Raw genomic sequence first — 26,703 nt, 5'->3', positions numbered from 1 at the left:
GCAATGAGGTCTGCCCTGAGCCTCCTCTTCTGCAGGCTGCACACCCCCAGCTCCCTCAGCCTCTCCTCATAGGGTTTGTGTTCCAGGCCTTTCACCAGCTTTGCTGCCCTTCTCTGCACACAGCTGTGTTGATACACCATTTAATACAGAACACCCATTGGCTGAGACTCACAGAAGTATCTGCTGAAGTGAAGGTGGAGCAGTGCCTGTTGCCCATAGTGTACACAGGTGTGTTCACACAATACATGCTCTCACCTCCTTGTGCAGCACACAACTGATGGAAGATGAAGACTGATGCAATGGCAAGGTAGCCGTGGGAAATGAGACCTGCAGTTAGACACCAAGGCAGTAGGCTTTTGAATTCTTCTCCAATGCATGTACAAGATGACATAAAACTGGCTGGAACCACTCACTGCGCATGAAGTCTTGAGAAAGAGAACTCAGGTATAGCGCAGTATCTTTGCTTTGCTATTGTTTAAGTAACCTAGACCAAGTCATGAAGCATTCCTGAAGAAGTCTTTTATTTTCCTGTGTTGGGCCAACTAGCTCTCAAATTGAGCAGGATCTGAACGTCCTTTTCAGCTAATTTATAAACTCCAATTTCATTTAATGCTGCTGCTGCGGAGGGCTGGTTTGGCTTCAATGTTTCATTTTCTGAAGCTGACTGCAGTACATCCTTCAGAAGCAACGCAGAGCCAACATTCAGGTTCAGGATGATGCAGGCTTCTTTTATGCTAGAGGCAAAAAATCACAGAGGTTAATGTGAGAAACCAACGGTGTGCCCAGGTGGCCAGGAGAGCCAATGGCATCCTGGCCTGGATCAGGAACAGTGTGGCCAGTAGGACAAGGGAGGTTCTTCTTCCTCTGTGCTCAGCACTGCTCAGGCCACACCTGGAGTGCTGTGTCCAGTTCTGGGCCCTTCAATTCAAGAGAGATGTTGCAGTACTGGAAGGTGTCCAGAGAAGTGCACCATGGCTGGGGAGAGGCCTAGAGCACAGCCCTGTGAGGAGAGGCTGAGGGAGCTGGGGGTGTGCAGCCTGCAGCAGAGGAGGCTCAGGGCAGAGCTGGCTCAGGGCAGAGCTCATTGCTGTCTACAACTACCTGAAGGGAGGCTGTAGCCAGGTAGGGTTGGGCTCTGCTGCCAGACACACAGCAACAGAGCAAGGAGACACAGTCTCAAGTTGTGCCAGAGGAGGTCTAGGCTAGATGCTAGGAGGAAGTTGTTCCCAGAGAGAGTATTGGAATGGGCTGCCCAGGGAGGTGGTGGAGTTGCCATCCCTGGAGGTGTTGAAGCCAAGCCTGGATGAGGCACTTAGTGCCATGGTCTGGTTGATTGGCCAGGGCTGGGTGCTAGGCTGGACTGGATGAGCTTGGAGGTCTCTTCAAACCTGGTAGATCCTATGATAAGATACACTTAACTGTTTCCCAACTGTGACTGACAAAAAAGAAAACCAAAAACCCTCCCTGGGCTTCTGAACAGGCTCAGAAGTACTGAACTGAAAAATGCTGCCCGGATCAAGGCAGCTGTTGTTCTCTGTGTGTAAGCCTCAGCCATTCTCTCTAGTTCAGAAACATCACTGCTTTGCCTCTCAGTGCTCAGCAAGGCTTTTGCTTCCCAAGTTTTTCCACCAGTATTAAAAATAGGGAAGAGAATTTACCACTTCATGCATCAAAAGTAGTGACAGCAGGACAAGGGAAGTGATTCTCCCCTCTGCTCTTGTGAGACTCCACCTGGAGCACTGTGTCCAGGTCTGGTCACCCCAGCATAAGAAGGACATTGAACTGCTGGAGCAGGTCCAGAGAAGGACCACAAAGATGATCAGAAGATGGGAGAATCTCTCCTATGGGGACACATTGTGAGAGTTGGGACTGTTACCCTGGAGAAAAGAAGATCCAGGATGGCCTTACAGTGGCATTCCAGTACCTGAAAGGGACCTACAGGGGAGGTGGGAAGGGACTTTTGATGGGAATAGTGACAGAAGGACAGAGGATGGCTTTAAGCTTGAGGAAAGCAGATTTAGACTAGATTTTTTTTACAGTGGGGGGGGGTAAGCCACTGGAACAGGTTGCCCAGAGAAGTCATGAATGCCCCCTCTCTGGAGGTGTTCAAGGTCAGGGTGGGTGAGGTTGTGGGGTCTCCTTCTCTGGAGGCTTTCAAGGCCTGTCTGGATGTGTTCCTCTGTGATCTGTGTTAGACAACATTGTCCTGCTCTGGCAGGGGGGTTGGAGTCCATGTCCTTGGGTCCCTTCCAACCCCTACTATCCTGTGAGCCTGTGGATGAGGCCTTGAGCAGCCTGGTCTAATGGAAGATGTTCCTGCCCATGGCAGGGGAATTTTGCAAGTAGATGATCTTCAAGGCCCCTTCCAACCTTAACCATTCTATGACTGTGATTCTGGCTTTCACTAACTGTATTTTTCCTTAAGGTAATTTGAAACTCCCTATACAGTCCATTGTAAGAGCACAGTGTAACAGACAGTTGCTAGACTCTGAGCATTTTCCCTACGGAATACAATCAGGGAACAAAGAGATACCTTGTGTTTGTCACATTGTTTTGAGTCTAAATATAAGCCAGGTACACCTAATTTATGATGGTTCCCTGTTTCCTCTTAAGCTGGCAATAATGTGCATGTGTCAATTACCTTTCTAAAGGTGGTGTGTTCAAAAACAACTTAGAAGGGAAGAAGACACATGAATAGGATAACTGAAGAGTGCAGGTATCTTAGTTTTGAATGCCAGCCCCAGCCTCCTCAGTCTCTCCTCACAGCAGAGCAGCTCCAGCCCTCTGAGCATCCTCACGGCCCTTCTCTGCACACCTTCCAGCACATCCATAGCCCTCTTGTAACAGGGGCTCCAGAACCGAATGCAGTACTCCAGGTGGGGTCACAGAATCATAGAATCAACCATGTTGGAAGAGACCTCCAAGCTCAGCCAGTCCAACCTAGCACCCAGCCCTAGCCAGTCAACCAGACCATGGCACTAAGTGCCTCAGCCAGGCTTTTCTTGAAGACCCCCAGGGACGGTGCCTCCACCACCTCCCTGGGCAGCCCATTCCAATGCCAATCACTCTCTCTGTGAAGAACTTCTTCCTAACATCCAGCCTAGACCTACCCTGGCACAACTTGAGACTGTGTCCCCTTGTTCTATTGCTGGTTACCTGGGAGAAGAGGCCACCCCCCACCTGGCTACAGCCTCCCTTCAGGTAGTTGTAGACAGTAATAAGATCACCCCTGAGCCTCCTCTTCTCCAGGCTAAACAGGCCCAGCTCCCTCAGCCTCTCCTCATAGGATTTGTGCTCCAGGCCCCTCACCAGCTTTGTTGCCCTTCTCTGGACATGTTCCAGTACCTCAACATCCTTCTTGAATTGAGGGGCCCAGAACTGGACACAGTACTCAAGGTGGGTCTGACCAGTGCAAAGCAGAGGGGCAGAATCACTTCCCTTGCCCAGCTGCCCACATTTCTCTTGCTGCAGCCCAGGCTCTGGTTGGCTCTCTGGGATCCAGAGCACACTGACAGCTCATACTGAGATTCTTGTCCACCAACACCCCCAAGTCTCTCCAGCCACTCACTGCCCAGCCTGGATTTGTGCTTGGCATTGCCTCGACCCAGATGCAGGACCTTGCACCTGGTCTTGTGGTCTTGTTGAACCTCCTGAGGTTGGCTTGTGCCCACCTCTGCAGCCTGTCCAGGTGCCTTTGGATGGATCCCAGCCCTCCAGCTGCTGCACCACACAGCTTGGTGTGGTCAGCAGACTTGCTGAGGCTGCACTCAGTGCCTCTGTCCATGGCACCCACAAAGATGTTGAACAAGACTGGTCCCAGGACTGATCCCTGAGGGACTCTGCTTGTCCCTGGCCTCCACTTGGCCATGGAGCCATTGACAGCCACTCTTTGGGTGCAGCCATCAAGCCAGTTCTTTATCCATCTCGTGGTCCATTCAGCCTGAGAGTTTAGCACTAGACACTTTAGAAGACTGTGTGCTACTTAGAATAACAATGAAGGTAGCTTCTTCTCATCAATGAAATCAACTAGACTGCTGTACACAGTTTTTGTCAGGACAAGCACTGCTTTAAATTTAGTATGTTTGAACTCTATCTTTGAATCCTCCCTTTGTCCTAAGCTTTGGAAGTCAGTGCTACTTGTATTTCTTCCCTAATTTATCTGAACATCCTGACTGCACAAAATACCCCAGAGTACATGCCACAGTTTGTTGTTATCCAAGCAAAAACTGCCCAAGCAGAACTTCCCTAGTTGTAAGCACTGGAGGCATAAATGATCCTTATATGATCAAAGCTAACTGTGAAAAGCTCTTGGTGAAGAACTTACTCCTCAGCTTCTACAATGGCAGTTTGCTGCCAACGAGCTGTTTTCTGCAAAGAGTTGCTTTTGCTTACAGCACCTGAGAACTGTCAGTGAATCCACCAGCTCCATGCCAAGCTCACTCATTAGCATACTCTGTTTGATTGCTATGCTTAAAGGAACAGAAACTCTCTGCTAACCAACTTTTTCCCAGTTCTCAGATCTTTACTACACAAGAAGCATAACCAGATTGCTTCCAGCTGTGCTAGCTTGGGCCTAGATGGGATAGTTTGGTGAGAAGAATTAGATGCTAGGCTGTGAAAAGGAAACAGTGGTGATGGCTGCTGCACTCCTAGGCTTGCTAAGGTGGGTAAGAACAAGAACACAAACATACATAACGCAATTGTTCGCTCTCGGTCTTTGGGGCTGCACTTCTCTCTCTACCCTGCTGTCTGTGTGGCTAAGCCTTCTGCTCACTAACCCCCCTGGCTGACCTTTCAAACTCACCTTGAACATAAGGCAAAGTCTGGGGTAAGGCAGAGGGGTGGGGAGAAGGTGTTAGGGTGGTTGGGAGCCTCTCCTGGGCACTCAGGTTTCTGGGAGGGCTGCTGTGTTTCTGTATTACTTTTTAACTTGTCTATTTCTGTCTATAGCTGTAGATATTGTAACTCTCTGCTTGTATCTTGTGCTAAGCTGTAAATACAAAGCTTCATTCACCAATTTCCAGAGCCACTGAGTTTAGTCTGGGTGATTTTCTGAAGTGTGTCGTGGAGGGGGTGGGTAACACCCAAACCATCACATGTATTTAACTGGAGATTCACTTCTTATATAGTGGTAGGTCAGAAATTGGACTACTTACTGCTTGAAGTAGTTTTCTGGCCTCTTGCAGTAGTGTGAAAATAAAGGGAACAGATTTCGACTCATGTCAAACTGGAGCTGTGCTGCTCCTCCTTCATTGAAATGATTTGCCATAATTATCTGCAAACACAAAGAGGTACATCTGCTGCTTTAGCTGTGACTGGCACCTACACTGTATTCCACAGGTGATGTTTGGCTGATACCTACCTCCTGATATATGTAGACATCCACTTTCTCTGCAAGCATTTGCCAGAAGACTTTGAAGAGCGAGTGACAAAGCTGCTGTTCCAGTTGCAGCAAGCGGTCCCTTAGGGTCAGCAACATCGGGCAAGCTGTGCTTGATAAAGACATGACTGCTTGCTCTGCTTGAGATGGTAAAGATAACCACCTGAAAGAAATTATCACACTGAAGTCATTATAATTCATATAACATCTGCAGTTAAAACTATCCTTTAAGGAAAAAAAACACAAGGTCAACACCTTCCCAATTACAATGGTTCAGAGAGAGCTCTTCCCTCCATTTAACATCTAAAAGGAAGCAATCAGAGTCTAATGCTGTATTTATATTTCACTTAATATTAAACTTGTGCTTTAGGTATGCAGTTTCTGAAGATGCCATTCAAAGAATCATAGAATCGATCAGGTTGGAAGAGACCTCCAAGCTCATCCAGTCCAACCTAGCACCCAGCCCTGGCCAATCAACCAGACCATGGCACTAAGTGCCTCAGCCAGGCTTTGCTTCAACACCTCCAGGGACAGTGACTCCACCACCTCCCTGGGCAGCCCATTCCAATGCCAATCACTCCCCATCTAACCTTAAAAAAAACCAAACCCCAAGTTGTTGTATTCCTCTTGTGAAGAATTTCAGAGCACACATTTACGCAGCCCTGTGAGACTGTAAAGACAGAACATTGGAGGCTGTTTCTTATTAACTCCAGAAGCTCAGTCTTGTTGAAACTAGAATTCTTCCTAGGGTTTTTAAGATGCTGCTCTCACTGACTGTGCAACTGCTTTAGAAAACATAGCAGTAAGAGTCTTAAGCCTTAAAAGAATTCTCCAAAACTTACTACCCTGTGCTATTCATAGAGCCAGTCAGGGTTGGAAGAGACCACAAGGATCAGCCAGTTCCAACCCCCCTGCCATGCCCAGGTACACCCTACCCTAGAGCAGGCTGCCCACAGCTTCAGCCAGCCTGGCCTGAAACACCTCCAGCCATGGGGCCTCAACCACCTCCCTGGGCAACCCATTCCAGCCTCTCACCACTCTCATGCTCAACAACTTCCTCCTCACCTCCAGCCTGACTCTCCCCACCTCCAGTTTTGCTCCATTCCCTCTATTCCTGTCACTCCCTGAGAGCCTAACAAGTCCCTCCCCAGCTATTCAGGAAAATATTTTTTCCTCTATTTGCCTCAATATTTTTAATAGGAACCAACATTGTAACAGAGGAAGAGAGCAAAGTGGCAATCACCTCTCTTTTTTGTACAGCTTTGCTGCGTCTTTGACCTCTCTGAAGACATGATCTACTTGCCGAGTCAGCATGTCGAGTTTCAGACGCTCCAGGAGGTGAATCATTTCGTCAAAGACAGAGCTCTCCATCGAGGCCAGCTGCCCGAGCTGCAGCTGACTGACAGCACCACCCTCTGCATGAACCTCCAGCTCAGCCTGCTGGAGCTGCAAGAAGAACTACAGCAACAAAGCCAGATTATGGATCTTAGAATCAGAATCAAACAGGTTGGAAGAGACCTCCAAGCTCATCAAGTCCCACTTAGCACCCAGCCCTAGTCAGTCAACCAGACCATGGCACTAAGTGGTGCTGGCAGTCAGTCACTAGTGGTGTGCCCCAGGGATCAGTGCTGGGACCAGTCCTGTTCAATATCTTTATTGATCATCTGGACAAGGGGATTGAGTCCAGCATCAGTACATTTACAGATGACACCAAGCTAGGAGCAGGGTAGGAGAACCCTGCAGAGGGACCTTGCCAGGCTGCATGGGTGGGCAGAGGCCAATGGGATGAGACTGAACAAGGCCAAGTGCAGGGTTCTACACTTTGGCCACAACAACCCCAAGCAGCACTACAGGCTGGGGCCAGAGTGGCTGAGAGCAGCCAGGAAGAGAGGGAGCTGGGGGTGCTGGTAGAGAGTAGCTGAAGATGAGCCAGCAGTGTGCCCAGGTGGGCAGCAGAGCCAATGGCATCCTGGCCTGGCTCAGGAGCAGTGTGGCCAGCAACAGATCTGGTGAGGGGTCTGGAGCACAGCCCTGTGAGGAGAGGCTGAGGGAGCTGGGGGTGTGCAGCCTGCAGCAGAGGAGGCTCAGGGCAGACCTCATTGCTGTCTGCAGCTACCTGAAGGGAGGCTGTAGCCAGATGGGGTTGGGCTCTGCTGCCAGGCAAGCAGCAACAGAACAAGGGGACACAGTCTCAAGTTGTGCCAGAGGAGGTCTAGGCTGGGTGTTAGGAGGAAGTTGTTGTCAGAGAGAGTGATTGGCATTGGAATGGGATGCCCAGGGAGGTGGTGGAGTTGCTGTCCCTGGAGGTGTTGAAGCCAAGCCTGGCTGGGGCACTTAGTGCCATGGTCTGGTTGACTGGCCAGGGCTGGGTGCTAGGTTGGATCATTCGATCTTGGAGGGCTCTTCCAACCTGGTTATTGTATGATTCTAAATACCCCAAATCTGTTTAAATTTGTCTGTAAGTATAATCACTTACCACATTGTCAGCCCAGTCTGCTAACACTGTTGCTATGTAGTTAACAGCATTAAGGATGGCACAGTACCGGGACCCCAAAGAAGCCCTGGTCTCCTCCTTCATCACTTGAGTTAATCGTATCCTGAAATCATCAACTAACTCCTTCTGCAGGCCCAGGAACTGCAGTCTTCTGGAAGCTGTTGGAAGATTCTTATACCTGTCTGGAAAGGCAATCATAAAAGGGGTTGAGGTTTTCTGATGTTGAATAAAAGCTCTTCAAAGAGAAACATTAATCTTATTTACACAAGCTGACAGCTAGGAGAATATCATATAGTACTTATGACCAGTTGACACTGTAGTAATTTCAGAGAGACTACTCAAAGCAAAAAGCAGTATGTAGAGAAAGCTCATTCTCCCTCCTCCTGATTCCACTGGCAATTTGTATTCCAACCCCTGAAGCAGTGTGTGATTACACCACGCCACTTAGTGTGGCCCCTACTAATTGCCTCTCAAAAACATATTTGCTCCGATGCTCTGTTCCACCAAAGCAGCCCTGCTAAGCTGCCACAGATTCCAAAGCAATAGCAGAGTTTTCCTAGCATTGCACTGTGACACATAATATGCTCTCAAGTGTGAGCAAGCCTTAATGTTCTAAACAGCAGATCTGAAACACTGGTTTGTAAACACGTCACCAGCTGAAGACTATACACACGTGGGATGGTGTCCAAACTACAGAATGAGCAGGAAAGCTTCTATTGCACTGCAAACATTCCAACCTTGCAGCATTATTTGCTGGCTACTGCTGACAATTTCTGTAGTCAAGAGATCGTAGAATCAAGCAGGTTGGAAGAGACCTCCAAGCTCAGCCAGTCCAACCTAGCACCCAGCCCTGGCCAATCAACCAGACCATGGCACTAAGTGCCCCAGCCAGGCTTGGCTTCAACACCTCCAGGCACGGTAACTCCACCACCTCCCTGGGCAGCCCATTCCAATGCCAATCACTCTGGATAGGGCTGGGTGCTAGGTTGGACTGGGTGATCTTGGAGGTCTCTTCCAACCTGGTTGATTCTGTGATTCTCTTGCAAAGAACTTCCTCCTAACATCCAGCCTACACCTCCCCTGGCACAACTTGTGACTGTATCCCCTTGTTCTGTTGCTGGTTGCCTGGGAGAAAAGACTGACGCCCATCTGGCTACAGCCTCCCTTCAGGTAGTTGTAGACAGCAATGAGCTCTGCCCTGAGAACTTACAGATTACCTGTTATAACTAACAACAGAGTCATGAACGTTTCAGCACAGTCTGGAACTTTCATTTCATCTACGTCGGTGATATCTTTGTATTGCGATACCCACGCGGCCTCTGACGAAAGCATAGAATCCATTTTCTGTAGAGCAACTGAAAAGCACAAAACTTAGTAAACTAATCTAATGATCATTACAAAAGCTCCTCACAAAGCCCCTCTAAAATATACAAAGGTCAAACCCTTCTGTTTCTGTACACGCTGCATGTGCAGGTTACAAAATCTACCAGTGACTGGCTCCGTACAGACCCAGTTTCAGCAGCAAACCCCAGCTCCTCTGGAGAGCACTGGCACAGGCTGCCCCGAGAGGCTGTGGGGTCTCCTTCTCTTCCAAGGCCTGTCTGGATGTGTTCCTCTGTGATCTGTGTTAGATAGCATTGTCCTGCTCTGGCAGGGGGGTTGGATTCGAGGGTCTCCTTGGCTCCCTTCCATCCCCTAATATCCTGTGAATGTATCTGCACCTGCAGTGCTGTTAACTAGGGCAGAACTGGGGAGATGGGGGGGGTGTCTCTGGGGTTTGGGTTTGTTTTTAAACAGTTGGCTTTGCTCCTCTGCAGTGTATTTCCCCTTCATTTCTCAAAAGTCACTAACCTTCCCCCCCCCATTTCAATTTAAAGCCTGTCACACAATTTCTTAGATTGGAGTAGCCCTTCAAGATCACCGAGTCCTAGCATTAGTTTCAGACTGACAAGTCCTTGCCTGCACCCAGACAAATCAGAGAGTCACAGAACTTCAGGAGCTGGAATGGACCTCGAAAGATTGCAGGGTGTCACAGGTTGAAAGGGACCCAAAGAGATCAAGTCCAACCCCCCTGCCAGAGCAGGACCATCCAAGCTAGCTCAGCTCACACAGGAACACATCCAGACAGGCCTTGAAAGGCTCCAGAGAAGGAGACTCCATAACCTCTCTAAGGAGTCTGTTCCAGTGGTCTGGGACCCTTACAGTAAAGTTCCCCCTTGTGTTGAGCTGGAACCTCCTGTGCTGCAGCTTCCATCCATTGCTCCTTGTCCTATCCCAGGGAGCAGTGAGCAGAGCCTGTGCCCCCTCTCCTGACTCCCAACCCTCAGATACTTAGAAACATTGACTAAATCCCCCTCTCAGTCTTCTCTACTCCAGACTAATCAGCCCCAGGTCCCTCAGCCTCTCCTCAGCAGGCAGTGCTCCAGTTCCCTAATCATTCTTGCAGCCCTCCACTGGACCCTCTCCAGCAGATCCCTGTCCCTCTTCAACTAGTCCAACTAGATCATTTAGTCCAACCCTCCTGCCAGAGCAGGATCACCTATACCAATGCAGCAAGCCCACTGGATTCTCTGTAGCAAGAGTCCTAAACCCCACAGAAACATTATTCAGAGCTTAACCACATCTCAGTCTAAAATAATCACAGTATAAAAATGCATGTCTCTTACACAGCAGCCTCCTCCAAGTGACTTCTGCTACCTGAGGAGTCCATTCTCTGTGTTAAACACACACAGACTTCTCAACTGTCTGTCTGCACAACAGAAATGCCAACAAAATCCAGAGTCTTACATTTTTTTTCCACTGTTAGCCACCTCTGGAAGCAGGATTCTTCTGAGAGAATATGCATGCAGCTGGGGAAGCTGCTGAGATAACCATGAACGCTGTACAGCTCTCTCTCAAACAGCAGCACCTCATCCACCAGGTGACAAAAGAGCGCGTCATCGTACAGCAGGCAGGGAATGTCAGCAGCCAGCTTCTCCAGAATCAGCATTACCAGAGCACGAGAGAATTCCAGCTTTGGAAAGGAAAGGAGAGTGAATAAAAGGTCACAACACATAGCTTAGGCTCAGTTAAGCCTCACCACACGCTTAGTGAGATCAGTGCAAGTGGGCTTCAACAAGCTAGGAGAAGCAGGTGCTGATCTGCTGGGAGGGTAGGAGAGCCCTGCAGAGGGACCTTGCCAGGCTGCATGGGTGGGCAGTGGCCAATGGGATGAGACTGAACAAGGCCAAGTGCAGGGTTCTACACTCTGGCCACAACAACCCCAAGCAGCACTACAGGCTGGGGCCAGAGTGGCTGAGAGCAGCCAGGCAGAGAGGGACCTGGGGGTGCTGGTAGAGAGTAGCTGAGCATGAGGCAGCAGTGTGCCCAGGTGGCCAGGAACACCAGTGGCATCCTGGGCTGGCTCAGGAGCAGTGTGGGCAGCAGGACAAGGGAGGTTCTTCTGCCCCTGTACTCAACACTGCTCAGGCCACACCTTGAGTCCTGTGTCCAGTTCTGGGCTCCTCCATTCAAGAGAGATGTTGAGGTGCTGGAAGGTGTCCAGAGAAGGGCAATGAAGCTGGTGAGGGGCCTGGAGCACAGCCCTGTGAGGAGAGGCTGAGGGAGCTGGGGGTGTGCAGCCTGCAGCAGAGGAGGCTCAGGGCAGAGCTCATTGCTGCCAACAACTACCTGAAGGGAGGCTGTAGCCAGGTGGGGTTGGGCTCTGGTGCCAGGCACCCAGCAACAGAACAAGTGGACAGAATCTCAAGTTGTGCCAGGGGAGGTCTAGGCTGGATGTTAGGAGGAAGTTGTTGGCAGAGAGAGTGATTGGCATTGGAATGGGCTGCCCAGGGAGGTGGTGGAGTTGCCATCCCTGGAGGTGTTGAAGCAAAGCCTGGATGAGGCACTTGGTGCCATGGTTTGGTTGACTGGCTAGGGCTGGGTGCTAGGTTGGACTGGCTGAGCTTGGAGCTCTCTTCCAACCTGCTTGATTCTATGAATATACCCTAAGTTGTCTCACGTATTCACACACAAACCAATGTGGAAGTGCTTACCCCAGCATTCACTGAAGATCCAGCTCTGGTCAGTATTGGCTGAATTTTGTCATCCAGGAACTTTGCATGGTTTCCAATCCACATAAGCACCTGTGTTAAGTACCACTCGGGCTGAAGTGAAAAACGAAACCATGAAATGCAACCAACCAACCTCAAGTGACACCAATATTTTAAGTCAAACTTCTGAAAACACCAGTCTCCTCCCCTGCCTTCTCTGCATCTCTGACCATATGAAGTCTTTCACTGTCTTCTACTTTGTCTGGTTTTCATAAAAGCAGCACCAGAAAATTATCTCTGTCTTTAAGACACTAATAATTCTGTTTCTTCTCAAGCAAAACCTCCATTTTTTATCTCTACCTACTTTACTGCTTTTTCACTCAGGAGGTTCTATTTTCTGTTTCACGTATTTTTTCCTGTTCTTCTAGCAGGCCTTTACTTTAAATCACTGAGGGCTGGGTGTTTGGGGGGGATGGGCAGGAAGGAAGCAGCAGCCTTCAAGGCTGTCACAGTTACTGGCAGAATTAAGCAAAGTGTGTCCAGCAGATCAAGGGAGGTTCTCTTCTCCCTCTGCTCTGGTGAGACCTCATCTTGAGTACTGTGATCAGTTTTGGGGTCCCCAGTTGAAGAGGGACAGGAATCTGCTGGAGAGAGTAAAAGGGAGAGCTACAAGCATGATTAGGGGACTGGAGCACTGCCAGTTAAGGAGAGGCTGAGGGACCTGGGGCTGTTTAGTCTGGAGAAGAGAAGACTGAAAGGGGATCTAATAAATGTTCATAAACATCTGAGGGCTGGGGGTCAGGAGAGGGGGGACAGGCTCTGCTCACTGCTCCCTGGGATAGGACAAGCAGCAATGGGTGTAAGCTGCAGCACAGGAGATTCCAGCTCAACACAAGGGGGAACTTCTTTCCTGTAAGGGTCCCAGAGCACTGGCACAGGCTCCCCAAAGGGGCTGTGGAGTCTCCTTCTCTGGAGCCTTTCAAGGCCTAAAAATTACGATGTGCTATGCAAGACCAGAGAAGGAAACTGATGAGACCCTGATCCTCTTGCCAGCAGAAGTAGCAGAGGTGTGGGGATGACAGAGATCCACCCCAAGCCCGACTGAGGCCAGCACACACTTCCAGGGGCATCATGAGGTGTTAGGTAATCAGTAAAATCCCTCTAATATGAAGGGCACCAAAAGAATTTCAGTTTATTTAACATTTAATACAGGCTGGAACAATATTTAAAATGTAATAAAGATTAATATTTAATACTGGACATTTTGTTGTATCTCAAAATGAAATGAATTACCTAATGCCTTGCAGGAAGTGTTTTTAGACTCTACACTAACAGAAGAATCCAACCTTCCAATGCAAAACACGATGCCAAAAACCCAAGCTGCAGCTTTGTACAGCCTGGGAGCGTGGGCACAAGGAACTGTGCAAAACCATTTCTGAGGAGATAGAAGTAGTTAACTGCCACTTCTGAAATGATGAGAGGCAAGCAAAGATTGCAGTAGTGCACCCAAGCAGAGGTGAAGTATTGCCTGGGTCACTGAAAATGCCTCTGCATTTGAAAGGTCTCCGAGCGCTGCCTTGGTGTCTGCCCACACTCAGGGAGGCACAAGAACTGCATGGTAAATCCCAGAAAGCAAAGGGTTAAAGCTGTACAACTTAAATACAGCAATCTACCTCTTGATTAAAGCAGCAGCTGTGGAAAGAAAACTGCTTTCTGCCATACCTTGCTTAAAACGTTGGTTTGTTTATTCCCAGTGAAATGGTACTTGAATCTTTTCTGAAGAGGGTTCAGCATGATCTGTATCGGCAGGATAATGGGTGGTGATGGGGGTAAAGAGTACTTCTCTGGCAACTGCTTAGGTTTGGTTAACAGCTCATCTCTTAGGAGTCACAGTCAAGGATAAATTTAACTGTTGAATTCTCCTCTGTTTCAATAGAATAGCTTTACACAAATGAACGTTTCTGAGGTCTTCAGTTCTTACTAACTGAAGGCAGTGTTAGGTGATCAAAACAATTCCTCTAATATGAAGGATGCTAAAAGTATTTCAGTTTCTCTAATGTTTAATACAAGTTGGGCTGCTAAAGATTGTTTCTTCAATTCCAAACCAAGTCACAGAATCACAGACACATCCAGGTTGGAAAAGTCCCTCAGGATCACCAAGTCCTATCTATAACCCTACTCTACAAGATTCACCTTAAACCATAGCCCTAAGCACCACATCCAAACACATCCAGAGCTGGTGACTCCACCACCTCCCTGGGCAGCTCATTCCAGTCCCTGACCACTCTCTCCATGAAAAAAATTTTCCTAATGTCCAGTCTAAACCTCCCCAGTCTCAGTTTGAGGCCATTCCTCCTTGCTCTGTCTCTACCTGTGAGTAGAGACCAGCAGCAACCTCTTCAGAATGTCCATTCAGGTAGCTGCAGACAGCCATGTGGTCTCCCCTCAGCCTCCTCTGTTTCACACTACCCATCCCCAGCTCCCTCAGTCACTCCTCATCAGATTTATTCTCCAGGCCCTTCCCCAGCTTTGTTGCCCTCCTCTGGGCTCGCTCCAGCACCTCCACACTCTCTTGTGGTGCCTAAAACTGAGCACAACACTCGAGATGTGGCCTCACCAGAGCAGAGTCCAAGGAGACAATCACCTCCCTGCTCCTGCTGGCCACAGCATCTCCAATCCAAGCCAGAATGCCATTGGCTTCTTGGCCACCTGGGCACACTGCTGGCTCCTATTCAGCTGCCTGCCTATTACAGCCCCCAGATCCCTTTCTGCCAGGCAGCTCTCCAGCCACACTGCCCCAAGCCTGTAGAGCATTGCTTGGGGTTGTCGTGACTCAGGTGCAGGAGCTGGCACTTGGCCTTGTCCCTTAAGTCAGTCTGATTTAGAAAACTCCTATCACAGAAACAACTCCTCACAGAAAAGCACCATTAGTAGCAGCAAACACAGGGACTGTCCAAGAGGCAGACTTACTCCTACCTGCTAAAGCAGAACTAGAAGAATTACAAGATCAATCAATACATGATTTCCCCACTTCAATCAACTGCTTTAAGTGACTTAGTCTGCCAGACTAAAGCTGTTACCATTTCAGGGCTGTGTAGAATGACCTCATGGCTTCCCACTTCATGACTTCAAAAAAACCAGATGAACAAAGGCACCACATCCAGCATAAATTGTCTGGCTGAGTTCTAGCTCTGCTTCATTCAATTGGGAGGGAGGGGGAAAAGAAGTAATAAGATCAGTAGCAGTTCCTTCTGATTAACCTCAAAGGCAGACTACTGTTGCAACACAACAAAAGTCCAGCTACAGACTTCCAGATCTTTTGCGAAGTCTCCTTCTGAGAAATACACCTTTAGCTTTCCCTCTTTTCCTCTGGGATGGGACAGAGTAAAAGATTAAAGCTGTCTTCAAGCAAGACTGTGAAATGAAAATACAATACAATGCACACCAGCTTTTTTTTTATGGCATGGGTAATATTACTGAAGCAATTGAGGTCTGATCCTCAGGAAACCTCAGCTGGCAGCCACCATGAGATGACTAGCTTGGATGATTGAGAATTATAATGCTGCTACTGCCCAAAAGGACCACTTTGGCATGAAGCATTTTGTAAACAAACCAAATGAAACCAACCCCCCCCCACTGCAATGTTCATACAATCAACCAGGTTGGAAGAGACCTCCAGGATCATCCAGGCCAACCTAGCACCCAGCCCCACCCAGTCAACCAGACCATGGCACTATGTGCCACAGCCAGGCTTGGCTTCAACACCTCCAGGCACAGCAACTCCACCACCTCCCTGGGCAGCCCATTCCAATGCTAATCACTCTCTCTGCCAGCAACTTCCTCCTAACACCCAGCCTAGACCTGCCCTGGCACAACTTGAGACTGTGTCCCCTTGTTCTGTTGCTGCTTGCCTGGCAGCAGAGCCCAACCCCACCTGGCTACAGCCTCCCTTCAGGTAGTTGTGGCCAGCAATGAGCTCTGCCTTGAGCCTCCTCTGCTGCAGGCTGCACACCCCCAGCTCCCTCAGCCTCTCCTCACAGGGCTGTGCTCCAGGCCCCTCCCCAGCCTTGCTGCCCTTCTCTGGATACGGTCCTGTATCTCAACATCTCTTGAATTGAGAAGCCCAAACTGGACACAGCACTCAACTTATCTTCTGTCTTTAGGGGCAAACCAAGCTTTTAATCCTCCTGAGGAACGTGCACCTCTTGCTAAGATACACCACACTGACATCCACAGTTCTCACTGAAGCACATCGCAACTAGCTAAAAGGATACGAGGTCTGCAGTTTCAGAAGCTGACAAAACACCACCTCCAAATTGCTGTATACTTCTGGAGCAGTCGTTGGGGCAGCAAGGCCAAACACCTGAGACTGTGGTGGCCCCACAAAGGGCCAGCGAAGCTGGGTCAGTATCTCTTCAAAGTCTCTGCAAGGCAACACAAGCGCGGTAAGGCAACCGTGCAGCACAATGCAACGACAGAGGGGCAATGGAACATCCCTTACCTACACAATTTGTCCTTAAGGATTTTATGCCAGAATTTAACAGTGGCTCTGACAAATGTGAGAAGATGAAAACAAGAGGACTCCTGAAGTTTAATATCCAGTTCTGCCATGAATGCTAGAGTGCTGGCTGCCTCCGGAACGCTGTTCGTCAGCAGATACTGCTGAATGCTGCTGCTACAAAATACAAGACAAGAGGCAAGGCACAAAACACATTAAAGATAACAGAAATACAGCATTTGTATGTTGGAAAGCAAAGCTAAAGCAGCAGAACACCACTTGTATACTGAAAACTGAAGATAAAGCTTCCTTGTATATGAAGTATACAATGACTGGACAAACTTGGTTACTGGTCCCAGAATCTTTACCTTAGTTCTTCTATTCGTGAAATCCATTTCAGGTAGGCCAAGTGTCGCTCAAGCTCTTCCACTTGGCTAATCAGTGCATCCAGGTCCTCCATCCATGGCTGAGCTTTCAGTAAGTGGCTACTGATTGATTCAGAGAGAAGAGCTTCTTCCTCTAGAAGCTGACCCAGAGACTTTTTAGAGTCCTCTGCATTCTTCAAGGCGTTATGAATTCTTTTAGGGACCTCTGATGAAACTGTAAGCACCTGCACTCGCAGAGAAGCCCGAGATAAAAACAGTTTCATAGAATCACAGAATCAACCAGGTTGGAAGTAACTTCCACGATCATCCAGGCCAACCTAGCACCCAGCCCTAGCCAAATCAACCAGACCATGGTACTAAGTGCCCCAGCCAGGCTTTGCTTCAACACCTCCAGGGATGGCAACTCCACCACCTTCCTGGGCAGCCCATTCCAATGCCAATCACTCTCTCTGACAACAACTTCCTCCTAACACCCAGCCTATACCTCCCCTGGCACAGCTTGACACTCTGTTCTGTTGCTGCTTGCCTGGCATCAGAGCCCAACCCCACCTGGCTACAGCCTCCCTTCAGGTAGTGGTAGACAGCAATGAGCTCTGCCCTGAGCCTCCTCTTCTGCAGGCTGCACACCTCCAGTTCCCTCAGCCTCTCCTCACAGGGTTTGTGCTCCAGGTCCCTCACTGCACAGTGTAGCACTGTGCTCTTTGAGATGTTAATACACTGCCTTAGTTTAGTTAAATACACTTCAGCAGTCACACAGCCTATTCAGAAGCAAAAAGAAAGGTGCTTACCTGTTCTTCTAACTGCTGCTTATTTTCAGACAGCTGATCAATAAGGCAGTCCAGCTTCCTCAAAGAATCATAGTCATTTCCAACTTCTCTCTCCACAAATTCAGAGACATAGAATGGGATATCACAACGATCCAGATCTCTAGTGGCCTCCTTTCTGCCAGCAGCAGTTGCCATGTTTTCTTTCCCTGCGATGCTGAGGAGACAATTTTTCATTAGCCACCGCTAAGTCAACACAAACAACTGTTGATCTACTGAGGACAAAACTTCATCAACTGCTGATCAGTTCAATTTGCAGTTGTGATGGTTTGGGTGTTACCTGCTGCCCCACACACACACTTTGGGAAATCACCCAGACTAGGCTCAGTCAATCTGGGAACTGAATGAAGCTTTACATTTACAGCTTAGCACAAGATACAAGCAGGAATTTACAACATATACAGAAGTATGCAAGTTAAAAGGTAACACAGAAACACAACGGCCCTCCCAGAGTCCTCAGGAGGGGCTCCCAACCACCCTTCCACCTTCTCCCCACCCCTCTACCTCACCCCATACTTTGCTTTGTGTTTAAGGCAATTTGGAGGGTTGGCCAAGTGGGTTAGGAAGCAGAAAGATTAGTCACAGAGATGGCAGGTTAGGTTAGAGAGAGAAGTTCAGCCAAAAGCCCAGAGACTTTGTTATCTATATTTGTGTTCTTACCCATCCCAGCAAGCCTATGAGTGCAGCAGCCATCACCACTGTTTCCTTTTCACAGCCTAGCATCTAATTCTTCTCACCAAAATGTCCCAGCTAGGCTCAAACTAGCACAGCAATGTCAAGTAAGACATTCACTAAGAAGTGTATTGCTTTAAGTGAGACAATTTGCTGGCTTAAATCTTAGCCAAGAGATGACAAAAGCCTGCTCACACATGGAGGTGGTAGCTACTGAACGGAGAAGTGCTTGTTAATTTCTTCCTTCACCAAAAGTCTAAATTGCATTTAAAGCAGTTCAATATACATAATGGAGTTCCTACTTATGCAATATGGAAAACTCCATTTAAAATGCCATTAAGTATATACAAAAATAAATATATATATATGCATATGTAAAAAGAAACACAACAGTGTTCTGCTTTACCTTTTCATACAGTTTAGGATGTTCCACAGATATCAGAACAGAACCACAGAATGTTAGAGGTTGGAAGGGACCTCTAGAGATGATCGAGTCCAACTCCTCTGCCAAAAGCAGGATCTCCTAGCGTAGCCCACACAGGAACACATCCAGGTGGGTTTTGAAAGTCAATTCATGACTCATGTGCCACCAGCAAAGTATCCACTCAAGTCTGGCAATGGTTTGTAAAGCAAAAGCATCACCGAGATATTCTGTAAGCAGACACACAGTGTAACCGAGGCGCTGGCTGGTTCCCACGTTTGGCAGCAACCAGACCTGAAACGGGGGGGATGATCACACAGTGCCACAGAAGAGGCCTCCAGGAGGAACGCTGGGCTAGTTCCGCTCTCAGCTTCTTAACACGGCTTTCAAACAGCACTCAACAATGGACTGCGTGTGCTTGCACTCTATCTGCCACATGCTTTAGGGGAAACCCGTTTCAAACAGGCAGCAGGCCAGGGTGAGAAAAGGCTACAGTTGACAAGCCAAGGCTGAAGGCGCAGCAGAGAGCAGCAGGAAGAACCAACCGGGAGACCACGCACACTGCTTACGGGAACCGAGAAAGTAACAGCAAAAGCCACCGGGAAAAAGAAACTGAGAAGTACTGCCCAAGGGGCCTTCGCCTCTTGCTATAGACAAGCATCATGACAGCGAAGAGAAACAGTGCACCGGGAGGCATCCTCCAGCTGCTCCCCCCCCGAACGCGCAGCTCCGCACTCACCTCCGCCACGCCAGGCCGTTTCGAGGGGCGCGGGAAGGCTCTCCGGACCCCGCGGAGGCTCTGAGCCAGGCCCTGCGGCGCCCAGAGCCCAGGTGAGGCGGCAAAGCAGCCTCTCTCCCCGTCAGCCGCTACCGCCTCGGTAAGCCCTTCTTCTCCTGCTCCGAGCTCGGGCCCGGAGCTGCGCCTGCTGCTCACAGGCTGGACAGCACCCAGCCAGGACCCCGCCGGCGGGGGCGGGCGCAGACAATGGAACGTGAGGTGACGAGCAACGGAATTCACATGGGCCCGCCGAGACAGACCGAGAGCTGCCTCGGGCCGGCCGCTGGCCACCAGCCGGCCGCCCAAGGGAGCCGCTGGCCACCAGCCGGCCGCCCAAGGGAGCCGCTGGCCACCAGCCGGCCGCCCAAGGGAGCCGCTGGCCACCAGCCGGCCGCCCAAGGGAGCCGCTGGCCACCAGCCGGCCGCCCAAGGGAGCGGCGCCCAGCGCGGCTCTCCGCCCGACCCTCCGCGGCCGCGGCCCCAGGACGCCGCCGTCCCGCCCCGCCCCTGCCACGTCAGCAGCGCGCGGCCCCGCGGCCCGTCACGTGAGCGCCGGGCGCAGTCGCAGCGCCCGCCCCTGCCGGAGCGCGGCCGCAGGAGCCGCAGCCGCAGGAGCCGCAGCCGCCGGGACCGCGCCTCGGGCGGTGTGGCTGCGGTGTGGAGAGGGCAGCCTCTCTGCTTGAGGAGCTGCCCCGCCTCAGGCCGCTCGGGACACGGCCTCTCACGGGCGGCAGACAGGCGGGGCCTGCAGCAGCTTGTTTTGTTGCCAACGCAAGGCAGGCTCCTCCCTGCCAGCAATAGGAACGGTGTGTACAGGCGCTTCGGTGCCGCGGTCAGGTCGGTGCCAGCACCTGTTCTTCGGCACAGGTGGCAGTAAAACACAAGCATTTCTCAGTCAAAAGAGCAGCTCATTAAAACCAGCACGTAAAAAAACACCCTTGGTTTTAATGGAGTCCTCCACCGTGGCAGCTGAAATGGTACCAGCAACATCAGCACAGCCAATGGCATCCTGGGCTGGCTCAGGAGCAGTGTGGGCAGCAGGACAAGGGAGGTTCTTCTGCCCCTGTGCTCAGCACTGCTCAGGCCACACCTTGAGTGCTGTGTCCAGTTCTGGGCTCCTCAGTTCAAGAGAGATGCTGAGGTGCTGGAAGGTGTCCAGAGAAGGGCAATGAAGCTGGTGAGGGGCCTGGAGCACAGCCCTGTGAGGAGAGGCTGAGGGAGCTGGGGGCGTGCAGCCTGCAGCAGAGGAGGCTCAGGGCAGAGCTCATTGCTGTCTGCAGCTACCTGAAGGGAGGCTGTAGCCAGGTGGGGTTGGTCTCTTCTGCCAGGCAACCAGCAACAGAAGAAGGGGACACAGTCTCAAGTTGTGCCAGGGCAGGTCTAGGCTGGATGTTAGGAGGAAGTTGTTGGCAGAGAGAGTGATTGGCATTGGAATGGGCTGCCCAGGGAGGTGGTGGAGTCACCATCCCTGGAGGTGTTGAAGCAAAGCCTGGATGAGGCACTTGGTGCCATGGTCTGGTTGATTGGACAGAGCTGGGTGCTAGGTTGGGCTGGATGAGCTTGGAGGTCTCTTCCAACCTGGTTGATTCTACAATTCTATGGTCTGAATTTCACTCTGGCATTCCCAAGATGCAGTTTCATGTGCTTGAAGAGATTTAATGGTGTGCTGAAGTGATGGAAACAGTCAGTGCTTTCCAGAAATGAACAAAAAGAAAGCTAAACATCCTTTCAGGTCTGCAAATACAATAAGCTCATGTCTTATGTTGCACCCACATTACAGCTCTGAGCAACTTACTCCTTAAAAATCACTAGTCACTAAAACCGGTCTTACATTACAGCCACCGCTTTGCAAACCATTACTGGAGGTAAATGCTGGCACTAATAAAAACTTTAAAAAATACCAATCTTTAAAGATTTATACAGAAGACATTAAATAGCAGAACACTTCTGATATGTTCAAGTCATGCCTGCAGTTTGCTTAGCGTAGCCAGGTAGTGTTGAGCTGTGTCTGGTTTTTTATGCTTGTGTCCATTTTCAACACCTCCCGAATGGCCATGGTAGCGTAGGTTGACGGGGGAAGGGAGAACTCCATCTTTAGGGCCCTGAATTTACCATCTATCGTGAGAGGCAAGAGGAGACACAAACAAAGCAGGAGAAAAGTTACTGAAAGCAGCAGCAGTGCTCCGTTCTAAACGCCGCTGGAATTTGCGACCGCCAGCCCGCGAAGCAAAGCCGCCCCCGCGCTCCGCACTGCAGCCCCCGCGGCGCCCCACGCAGCGCCTTTGGAAGGCTTCCCACAAAAGCAAAGCGGCGTTTGGTGAGTTCCTGTGCTAGCTTGAAGCAGGCTAGAATGTTCTGGTGAGAACAACTCGACTACAGGCTGTGGAGGGAAAACAATGGTGCTGTCTACTTCCCTCACAGGCTTGCTGAGATGGATAAAAACATAAGTCAAAACATAGATAAGACACTCGGCACCACTCCTGCTTGGGCTGCGACTGAGCTGCATCTCTCCAACCTCACCCTCCTTTGTGGACTAATCCACTTTGCTTCCTAACCCCCTGGCTGAACCTCCATTCTTCCTTGGGACTGGGCTAAGGTTGAGAGGGGTAGGGGGAAGGTGCAGGGGTGGTTGGGAGCCCCTCCTGGGGACTCAGGTTTCTGGGAGGGCTGCTGTGTTTCTGTATTACCTTTTACCTTGTCTATTTCTGTCTATAACTGTATCTACTGTAACTATCTGCTTGTACATTGTCCTAAGCTGTAAATATAAGCTTCATTCATATTTCCAGAGCCTGCTGAGTCAAGCCTGGGTGATTTCTAAAGTGTGGGGGGGTGAGGAACACCCAAACCATCACAGTTCTCTTCTCTGAGAAGCAAAACAAGCTTGGGCTTTCAAAACTGAAATCTTAGCCTGCCTTCACTTTCTCTAAAAAGCAGTGTCAGAAGGCCTTGTCACCAGGTACATAAAGATCTCTGCTGAATTCTCTCAAGCACAATACATACTTATGCATGCAGACAATCTGTGGCTCCATTTCATGGACACTCTGAATCACTTACCCAATTTTAGAGATGCTTGTAAGAAAACACAGCAGCCAATAAAAACTGCTGGCAGAATTGCTGGCACTTGAGCAATAAAGGTCCTGATTTTGATACCTAATGCTGGATCTTTTTAATTCTCTTACTTAGCAGTAGAGTTAAATGACAACTCTTACTTGAAAGAGCTCTCAATCTGAAGTGGTTCAGAGCAACAGCCAGATCCAGAGAGAGCTCTCAATCTGAAGTGGATCAAAGCAACAGCCAGATCCAGAGAGAGCTCTCAATCTGAAGTGGATCAAAGCAACAGCCAGATCCAGAGAGAGCTCTCAATGTGAAGTGGATCAAAGCAACAGCCAGATCCAACTTCTCCCTGCAAACTGCCACAGAAAAACTGACTCACCTGTAGGAAGAGCTGGCAGTGGTTTTCCTTCCAGCTTATCCAAATCCGTAACAAATAGCGGGATTCTGGGGTCATCGTATGCAACGACCTCCCTTTATAACACAGGTAAAAGGTTGTCATTGTTGCTGTTACTCAGAATAAAATGTATGTGTTTTATTATTTCACATGAGTGCAGATTTGTTTAGGAGGTTTAAGTGACACAAATGTTTCTGACTGACAGTTAACTGGAGACCATAGCAAGACTACCAAAAGCCTGCTTTGAACATTGCCATCATGGCTTCAACACAAATCATTATCCATGAAGTGTGCAGAAAGGCCCTCCCCAAGGAGTCACAAAATCATAGAATCAGTCAGGGTTGGAAGGGACCACAAGGATTTAGTCTGACAGCTAAATGATGTCTTGACATTTTGGCATCACAGAACCAGAGGACCAAGGGAAGAGTCCTTCAACTTTGTCTGCCTAAAAAACGTGAGGGAAATGCACAGAACTTCCTCCCTGCCTATGCTTCATTCTCCACGTATGGGCCCAGGGCTCAGTCTAATGGTTCTTAGAATCACAGAACAGTTTAGGTTGGAAGGGATCTCAAAGATCTTCCAGTTCCAACCCCCTGCCATAGGCAAGGACATCTCTCACTAGAACAGGTCACTCAAGGCCTCATCCAATCTAGTGTTGAACACCTCCGGGGAGGGAGCAGCCACAGCCTCCCTGGGCAACCTGTGCCAGTGTCTCACCACCCTCACTGTCGAGAAACCTTTTCAAACATCTAGTTTGAGTCTCCCCTCTGCCAGTTTAAACTCATTACTCCTCACTCTGTCATTACAAGACCTTGTAAAAAGTCCCTTCCCAGCCCTCCTGTAGCCCCCTTCGGATACTGGAAGGCCACTGTAAGGTCTACTCGAAGACTTCTCCAGGCTGAACAGCCCCAACTTTCGTAGCCTGTCCTCACAGCAGAGCTGCTGCAGCCCTCCGAGCATCTTGGTGGCCTCCTCTGGACTGGCTCAACAGCTACAAGACCTTGTAAGTAGTTCCTCCCCACCTCCCCAGCCCTCCTGTAGGCCCTCTTCTTGCACTTAGTCATCCCACACACCGTAAGAAATCTGCTGTGGCTTTTATGCATATTATGGACTTAAACTATGCATTATTTGTCTGAAATGAGATATGCAGAGTTTAGTCTGCAGTCAGTCAGCTGCTGAGGTGAACTGACTTTGGCTGCAGACAGCCAAAGAAAAGGTCCTGGCGTAGCCACACCGCGGTGAGGGGTGCAGAGAAGGCAGGGCAGGCTTTGGGAGCTCATCTGCTTACCCACATCAGCAAACCCCCAATCGACTCAGTGCAAGTCCCTTCACTCTCCTACTTACCAGCTGACGTTCTGAGGCCGAATGATGACCTTCCTGTACGCTCCAGAAAGTGAGTAATCCCGGATTTTGTGCCTCATGTTGCTGATATCCAGACTGTCAGCTGCCAGCATGGCCTTGTAGGCATCACCAACTGCAAGACAGGACAACAGTTCAGGCTATCATAGACTCACAGAATCAGTCAGGGCTGGAAAGAACCACGAGGATCATCTAGTTCCAACCCCACTGCTGTGAGAGAGTCACCTCACACTAGATCACGCTGTGCAGAGCCTCATCCAGCCTGGCCTTAAAACACCTCCAGGCATGGGGCTTCCACCACCCCTTCCAGGCTCTCACCACCCTCATGCTGAAGAACTTCCTCCTAACATCCAGTCTGAATCTGCCCATTTCCAGCTTTGTTCCATTCCCCCCAGTCCTGTCACTACCTGACAGCCTGAAGAGTCCCTTCTCAGCAGGCCCCCTTAAGATAGTGAGAGGCCACAATAAGGTCACCCCAGAGCCTTTTCCTCTCCAGACTGAACAACCCCAACTACTTCAGCCTCTCCTCATAGCAGAGGTGCTGCAGCCCTCTGATAATAGGAAAGAGCACAGTGCAGGCAATTGAAACAGCCTGGAGCATCCCTTTGTTTTTATTTAGCAGTTTTCAGCATTTGTGGGATGTTATTCAGATGTTTAAAATGACTTTTTGCAGATCTTACCACCTACAGCATCTGCTGCCACAACCTGCTTAGTAGAGGTCATATTCAAGGAAGAATTTCTGCAAATGCAAAACTCCAGCTGAAAATGGAATGTATCAAATATTTCACTGCCATTTCACTGACTTCTCACACCTGGTTTCCAACTACCTAAACTTCACAACACTAATCTCACCTATGTGGGGGGGAAAAAAAGGCCAAAAATAGGCATCGCTCTGATCTCACCTATATGGGGGAAAAAAAGAGGCCAAAAATAGGCATTGCTCCAATCTCACCTATGTGGGGGAAAAAAAGAGGCCAAAAATTAGCATTGCTCCAATCTCACCTATGTGGGGGAAAAAAAGAGGCCAAAAATAGGCATTGCTCCAATCTCACCTATGTGGGGGAAAAAAGGAGGCCAAGAGTACCCATTGCTCTAATCTCACCTATATGGGGGGAAAAAAGGAGGCCAAAAGTACCCATTGCTCTAATCTCACCTATATGGGGGGAAAAAAGGAGGCCAAAAGTACCAATTGCTCTAATCTCACCTATATGGGGGGAAAAAAGGAGGCCAAAAGTACCAATTGCTCTAATCTCACCTATATGGGGGGAAAAAAGGAGGCCAAAAGTACCAATTGCTCTAATCTCACCTATATGGGGGAAAAAAGGAGGCCAAAAGTACCCATTGCTCTAATCTCACCTATATGGGGGAAAAAAGGAGGCCAAAAGTACCCATTGCTCTAATCTCACCTATATGGGGGAAAAAAGGAGGCCAAAAGTACCCATTGCTCTAATCTCACCTATATGGGGGGAAAAAAGGAGGCCAAAAGTACCCATTGCTCTAATCTCACCTATATGGGGGGGGAAAAGGAGGCCAAAGTACCCATTACTGTGTCTTTGAAAAAGCTGCAGAGTGAAATGAGTTCAAGAAGACCTTCTGAAGGAATCAGCCAGTTGGGACCTTTAAGTACACTGCCTGTGGAAGAAGTCAGTCAAGTACAGTGTTGTGTCTTTCAGTAAGGGCACAGGCATGCCCACCTGGAGGATGGAACCACAAGAATATACTGCAGCTAAAATGGTGCTTTTGATTTACAGTGTCATAGGATCATAGGATGTTAGGGGTGGGAGAGGACCTCTGGCTGGACCTTTGGGCTACCCAGGGAGGTGGTGGAGTCACCGTGCCTGGAGGTGTGGAAGCAAAGCCTGGCTGAGGCACTCAGTGCCATGCTCTAGCTGACTGGCCAGGGCTGGGTGCTAGGTTGACTTAGCTACTTAGCTACAGCTAAAAAGGCTTATGAAGCAGATTTCAGTTTAATAAAACAAGTTAACATGCAGACTGTGGCTATCACAATGGGCTATGCTGACAGCAGCCTATCAGACTCTGAAACAGCCTCTTGTTTTAATGAGCACCAAGGCTGCATGTCATCCAGTCTTTGTTTTAAGAACAACCTTACAGCAGAGTTATCTTACTTACTTGTATGCTTTGGATAAATGACATCGAATCCAGGCAATGGCATCACTACATCGTGGATGGTGTAGTTATCCACATCTCCTTCTGTGACATGAACAGCTGTGGCTACAATCAGGACAGAGAAGTGCAGAGTTACCAGTGTGGATGCCTGTGACAGCAAACATCAGCTGAATGCAAAGTGAACCACTTGCTGGAAAAAAGCTTCCTTTGAGAGGGGTAGCTACTGTGTTTTACTGCCACTAAACACTCATTTACAGGAAAGGAAGCAGCAGCCTCCAAGGCAGT

At 49.4% G+C, this 26,703-nt stretch overlaps 2 protein-coding genes across 7 annotated transcripts in view; both read right to left on the bottom strand.

Moving 5' to 3' along the window:
* Positions 1 to 504: 504 nt before the first annotated feature.
* RINT1 (RAD50 interactor 1) lies at positions 505 to 19,824 on the bottom strand. 3 transcript variants are annotated; one of them, XM_064141876.1, is made up of 14 exons: positions 19,446 to 19,824; positions 17,578 to 17,770; positions 16,772 to 17,013; positions 16,407 to 16,580; positions 16,180 to 16,329; positions 13,628 to 13,784; positions 11,909 to 12,019; positions 10,662 to 10,887; positions 9,092 to 9,229; positions 7,857 to 8,056; positions 6,624 to 6,838; positions 5,363 to 5,543; positions 5,157 to 5,275; positions 505 to 734 (listed from the first exon to the last, which is right to left on the bottom strand). In XM_064141876.1, exons 2-14 carry the CDS (start codon positions 17,749 to 17,751, stop codon positions 521 to 523), a joined length of 2,301 nt encoding a protein of 766 aa, XP_063997946.1. In that variant the 5' UTR covers positions 17,752 to 17,770; positions 19,446 to 19,824; the 3' UTR covers positions 505 to 520. The 3 variants fall into 3 exon arrangements, with proteins under 3 accessions (XP_063997946.1, XP_063997937.1, XP_063997949.1); XM_064141867.1 differs by lacking the exon at positions 19,446 to 19,824 and adding an exon at positions 18,692 to 18,896; XM_064141879.1 differs by lacking the exons at positions 16,407 to 16,580; positions 19,446 to 19,824 and adding an exon at positions 18,692 to 18,877.
* A 1,295-nt stretch (positions 19,825 to 21,119) lies between these two features.
* The window catches only part of PUS7 (pseudouridine synthase 7), a 29,362-nt gene continuing 23,778 nt past the window's right edge, over positions 21,120 to 26,703 (bottom strand). For all 4 annotated transcript variants that reach the window (XM_064141754.1, XM_064141772.1, XM_064141763.1 and 1 more), the window contains 4 exons: positions 26,422 to 26,523; positions 24,277 to 24,406; positions 22,918 to 23,009; positions 21,120 to 21,599 (listed from right to left, as the gene is read on the bottom strand). In XM_064141754.1, the coding sequence (XP_063997824.1) occupies positions 21,463 to 21,599; positions 22,918 to 23,009; positions 24,277 to 24,406; positions 26,422 to 26,523 (461 nt within the window). In that variant the 3' untranslated portion in view covers positions 21,120 to 21,462. The remainder of the gene's footprint in view (positions 21,600 to 22,917; positions 23,010 to 24,276; positions 24,407 to 26,421; positions 26,524 to 26,703) is intronic.

This window comes from Pogoniulus pusillus, chromosome 4, assembly GCF_015220805.1.
Source record: "Pogoniulus pusillus isolate bPogPus1 chromosome 4, bPogPus1.pri, whole genome shotgun sequence".
Lineage (NCBI taxonomy): Eukaryota > Metazoa > Chordata > Aves > Piciformes > Lybiidae > Pogoniulus > Pogoniulus pusillus.
This window is presented reverse-complemented; position numbering and strand designations above follow the sequence as displayed.